This window comes from Clarias gariepinus, chromosome 18 (genome assembly GCF_024256425.1).
Source record: "Clarias gariepinus isolate MV-2021 ecotype Netherlands chromosome 18, CGAR_prim_01v2, whole genome shotgun sequence".
Taxonomy (NCBI): Eukaryota; Metazoa; Chordata; class Actinopteri; order Siluriformes; family Clariidae; genus Clarias; species Clarias gariepinus.
Window position 1 is genome coordinate 2,015,301 of NC_071117.1, and position 5,646 is coordinate 2,020,946.

Here is a 5,646-nt window from a genome sequence, read left to right on the forward strand (position 1 = left end):
TGTTTCTTGTTTTATTTCAGTCTGCATTACAATCCGAGCCAGCAACAACAGGTGAAATATACCTTCATATGCAAATAAGAAACATCCACCATTATTGTGTTAGCTAACTTAGCTAGCTGACCATTGGTTTAGACTTCCTCCTGTCCTGCATGTCAATGAAGAAGAAATGCTGTTAATTGGCTGAATAGTTAAATCAGGTTTGCTGGGAGCGGAAAATAAAAAGTACAGGCCAGGTGGTTCTTCAGGCCTGGACAACCAGGTTACACATGGAACCAAACCTGCAGTAATATACTGGTGTCTGAAGCCAACACTGGCTCGCTGTGTGAAAAGGTCACTGATTGGAAATGGCTTTTCTGTTAAAAAGGACACTTTAAGAGCCAAATGAACAACGATACAGCAAACAATATAAAATGTCCAACATGGCTAAAGGTTACAGAGTCTGGTCTACACGGAGAGTTATTTTAACCATGCTATTACCTGATGCAGGGCAATAATCTGGGTCTTCTGAACCGGTCTTTGGGTCAGGTGTTCTAACCCTTCACAGAAGGGCTTAAAGCAAGAAGAAAATCCAGTGCCAGTAAATTTCTGAATTTCCAGTGCCAGTAAATTTAAAGCATCCTGAGACCAGTCATGTGTGGCGTCGCTTCTCAGCCAAAAGAGACGGACTTACTCACAATTTTGCATCAGAACACAGCTGTGAATAAAGAACGGTACAAAAACATCCTCTGAGAGTAACTTCTCCCAACCATCCAACAACAGTTTGGTGATGAACAATGCCATTTCCAGCATGATGGACCTACTCACCATGAGAAGGCAAAAGTCATAGCTAAGTGTCTCTGGGAACAAAACATAGAGATTAGAGCTGCTTTAAGACAATGACCATAAATAAAATTGAATTGAATTGATTTCCATGTCCAGGAAACTCCCCAGACCTTAATCACATTAAGAACTTTTGCTCAATAGTCAAGAGGCAGGAGGACAATCAAAAACCCACAAACTCAGACGAACTCCAAGCATTGATTATGTAAGGATGGGCAGCACCAGCAGTCAGGGTGTGGAACAGAAGGTGATTGACAGCATGTCAGGGTTAACTGTGGGAGATAAACACTGCAAATACTGACTCTTTAGACAAACTTAATGTCATTGTCAATAAAATGAAATAAAAAATAAATTTAACACTTATGGAATGTTTGTAATTATACTTTAATTATACTTTAATTATACATACTCTGGTTCAGAGTAACATCTGACACAAACATCCTAAAAACACTGAAGCAGCAGACTTTGTGAAAATTTATATTTGCGTCATTCTCAAAATTTGGCTGTGATAGTGACATCATCATAACCACAGGAGGTCCAAAACAGGAGTCTGATCACAAGCTGAACCTGATCCTCTCTCTCTATCTCTCTGTGTACTGAGCCGTGTGCGCGTCAGGAGAAGCACATCATTTAGACATCACTAACCTTAACCCTGTAATTCAGCGTCAGCAGTGTTTAAATGAATAAATAAATAAACACTTAAAGCATGTATTGATCTATTTATTGATCTGAATTAGATTTCCGATTAAAGCGTTACACAGTACAGAGAAAGACCTGATGTCTGACTCGAGGTCGATTAATGTCTCGTTCATAATGGACACAATATATTGCAGTCTTACACACACACACACATAATATACACGCATACACTACACACACTGCGTAGTCCCTGGGTGTGTAGTGCAGGAATAAGATGCGTGTTGCACCTTTGACACTTGGTGTATACCCCCCCCCCTTCGAGCTCCAGTCTGGTCTACGCCGAGAGTTATTTTAACGATGTCTCAGGCAGCGCTTCTGAGGAGATCCCCGTGGCGAGCGCCTGTGCGGAGAGCGCCTGTGTGGCAGCGCCATCCTGCAAGCCGTCCTGCCAGTGCTTCTTGCGGTGTTGGTGTAGCGAGCTAAGGAACGCGAACTTGTCTCCGCAGACGACGCACTGGTACGGCTTCTCCCCCGAGTGCATCCTCTGGTGCTGCTTGAGCGTGCAGCTCCGGGCGAAGGTCTTGTCGCACTGCGTGCACTTGTACGGCCGCTCTCCGGTGTGCGTCTTGCTGTGATGGTATAAGGTGGACTGCTTGCTGAAGCTCTTGCCGCACTCTGCGCACTGGTAGGGCCGCTCGCCGGTGTGGATGCGGCGGTGGCTGCGGAAGTGCCCGTAGTTGGAGAAGCTCTTCCCGCAGTCGGAGCAGAGGTACGGCCGCTCTCCGGTGTGCGTCCTTTCGTGACACAGCAGGTGTCCGGACTGGCGGAAGCTCTTCCCGCAGTGCGAGCACTGGTACGGCTTCGCGCCTGTGTGGACACTCTCGTGCGACCGGAGCCCATCCACGCGCGAGAAGCTCTTTCCGCAGGTCTGGCATTTGAACGGCTTCTCGTTGGTGTGCGAGCGCTCGTGGATCTTGACGCGTGGCGCATGGCTGAAGGTGCGCTCGCAGTACGAGCAGCGGTACGGTTTCTCTCCGGTGTGTGTCCTCAGGTGCGCCTTGAGGTTCCCCTTCGTCCGGAACGTCTTGCCGCACTCCCTGCAGGAGAACGGTCTCTCGTCCCTGTGCATCATCATGTGCGCTTTCAGGCCGGACGAGCCGGCGAGGTGAAGCCCGCACACCTCGCAGACGAAGCTGCTGACGCCCGTGTGGCGACTGGAGTGCAGTTTCAGCTCGGCCGATGTCACAAACCCCTTCCCGCACTCCTCGCAGCAGAAACGCATCTCCTTGGAGTGTCTCTTCACATGCTTCTGCAGGCTTTGTGCCGAGCTGTAGCTTTTATCGCACTGCGAGCATCTGAACCGTCTCTCTCGAACGCCGCAGACACTTTTTACCTCCTCAGCGTCTCCGTTCGCTTCAGAGTAGCGTGACGAATCTCGGTTTTGGTGTTTGTTTCTGTTACCTTGTCTTTTAGGAGAAGGAGACTGACTGCCGCCATTGTCGCTGTTACCTGGAAGAGGAACAACGTCGTTACTCGGATAACCTCCTGCATGATTCCTGATCTAGGCTGACTAAACGATCGTTCGTTATCATGCATGGACACTGATGTAAAGGACCCACAGGGGGCGCTCACTTCCTCTTCGTCCGGGTTCGGTTCTCCCTCCTCGTCACTGGCCACAGGCGGGATCAGTTCCATGGTCCTACAGTCCACCACCTTCACCGAACACACCTTCACTGGAGTGTGTGACACACGCCCTTCCTCACGGTCGCCACACACACTCTGTCTAGCGTCAGGAGGGCGGAGCTGAGCTTTACACAGCGAGCACAGCGTCTCATCCTGAGAGGAAATAAACAGACATGATGTGAAGATGATGACATGACATCATTATGCTCACCTCTCTCTCTCTCTCTCTCTCACACACACACCTGGCGAGTGTTCATGGCTTTCTGTCGCTGTAGAGACTCCTCCAGCGCACACACCAGCTCTCTGAGCTCACACACTTCAGCGTAGAGGTCCGAAATGTCGGCCATGGACAGATCGGTCACGACCGACACCGTGCAGGACAGAGACGGAGGAGGATCACAGAGCAGGTGGAGCTGCAGGACGGCTTCTTCTCCTCCTCCTCCTCCTCCTGCTCCGCCCACACACTCCTCCTGAACCGCGGCTTCCATCTCTGCACTGACACACGGATCAGACGGAGGACAAGTGTCTTACAGAGCGATCCTCGTCAGCATGCTGTAAAAGACTCCCTAAAGCCCGGAAATCTTTCTTTAAATGATAAATGTCTGAATTTATGAGTCTTAATCTTTCCTCAAGACTGTAATTAAGCCCCGCCCACTAACCACACATTAACAACAACACAAATACACACAGAGTGTTAAGGTTTTTATCTGTTTTTTTAACAAAATACACGTGAAATAAACATCATAATGTCACTAATCATTAAACACTCAGCATTAAAGCATCTTTACTGCCTCTTAATTTATAATTTAATGTAATAAACCCGTACTGTGTAAACACACACACACACACACACACACAGTAAGGTCCCGTTATTCACACACAAACTCGACTGTCTAAACCTTCACAAAATGAAATATATTAATTTTAAACTTTTACCTGAAATAAGTGATGATTATTCTTAGTTCAGTTCACTATAAACACTCCTCTCTTCTTCTCTCCTCCTCCTCTTCTTCTTCTCTCCTCCTCCTCTCCTCTTCTTCTTCTCCTGAGACGCCGCTGCGGTTACAGATTACACCAGCGCTACAGCGCATCATCTCCCCCTGCTGGTAGCGAACACGAACTGCGCTCTGTACAACTCACTGTGTCCTTAACACTTCTTCTTATGTTTTATTTATGTTCTATTTTGGAAAAAAAAAACATACCAAGGGAGGATAATAAAAAGTTATAGATAATAATAAACTAAAAGTCAATAACACACAGTAGTGTAGTGGTTAGTTAGCACTGTGGCCTTTACCTCCAGGGTCCGGGTTCGAATCCTGTCCCAGGTCTGTGTGTGTGTGTGTGTGTGTGTGTGTGTGTGTGCGTGTGTTCTCCCTGTGCTTGGTGGGTTTCCTCTGGATACTCCGGTTTCCTCCCACAGTCCAAACACATGCGGATGAGGCTGACTGGGGTTTACAAATTGTCAGTATTGCATAGGTGAGCATGTGTGTGTGTGTGTGTGTGTGTGTGTGTGTGCACCCAGCGATGGACTGGCACACTGTCCAGGGTGTACCCCGCCTCATGCGCTAGGTCTCCTGAGCTAGGCTCCACCCCGTGACCCTACATGCAGGATAAAGCGTTGATGAGGCAGACAATGACAGATGGATAATAAATAACACAGCTAAAAAAAAAAAACAAGTAAAGGAGCAACAGAGGTAAAAACTAAAACCATATACAGTAACTCACATAAGTGTACATTTCTAACAGTCTTGGAACCTAACACTTTCTAAATATCTTATAACGTCATTTTTGAATTCAACAAAAAGGGCTATACTATTACTAAATTGATGTTTATTATTATTAAAAAAAAAAACTTATAAAATAAAACAAAATTTCTTTGAAGGAAAAACAAAACAGGAAACAGAATAAAAACGAGTACTGATTAAGTGTTTCTGAACAATCACACGTGCAAAACAAACACACAATGGTTTCAGGAGGAGCAGCTGTTGGTCATGGCCTTTATAAATCTCAAAGAAGTAAAAGATCTGACAGGATAATATTTATACAGTCATTTACATGGGATTTCTCTCATCTTGTTGATAAAATTATATTTATAAGGTGAAGTCCAAACGTTTTTACTTCTATGGTATATTATTTTCAAGCCCATCCCAGTATGACATCACATGAGCTACAGTAACAGAGCGATGATGATTCTTTTATTGTTGTAATGAAAAACATATTTCCCCTGTGTTTGTTTAACTGAAAACCCTGTGAACAGCGTAAGCACACCTAAGACAGCGACACACACACACACACACACACACACACACACACACACACACACACACACACACAATACATTAAGTTAGGAACATGGCTGTGACACACCTGCGACGGAACAACTACCTGAGCAAACACACAAAGTCACAGGATGTATTTAAAAAGTATTTAAAATGATAGATAAAATATAAACACACAAATAACTTATTGCCCGCCTGTTGGTATGTGCATATTTATGTAATAAGT

At 45.7% G+C, this 5,646-nt stretch overlaps 1 protein-coding gene across 3 annotated transcripts; it reads right to left on the reverse strand.

The window, feature by feature from the left end:
* Positions 1-1,501: 1,501 nt before the first annotated feature.
* LOC128506264 (zinc finger protein 485-like) lies at positions 1,502-4,148 on the reverse strand. Of its 3 annotated transcripts, none has more exons than XM_053476628.1 (4): positions 4,078-4,148; positions 3,384-3,707; positions 3,078-3,294; positions 1,502-2,967 (listed from the first exon to the last, which is right to left on the reverse strand). In XM_053476628.1, exons 2-4 carry the CDS (start codon positions 3,627-3,629, stop codon positions 1,805-1,807), a joined length of 1,626 nt encoding a protein of 541 aa, XP_053332603.1. In that variant the 5' UTR covers positions 3,630-3,707; positions 4,078-4,148; the 3' UTR covers positions 1,502-1,804. The 3 variants fall into 3 exon arrangements, with proteins under 3 accessions (XP_053332603.1, XP_053332604.1, XP_053332607.1); XM_053476629.1 differs by having other exon boundaries at positions 3,384-3,636; positions 4,078-4,146; XM_053476632.1 differs by having other exon boundaries at positions 3,384-3,631; positions 4,078-4,132.
* Between the last annotated feature and the right edge of the window lie 1,498 nt (positions 4,149-5,646).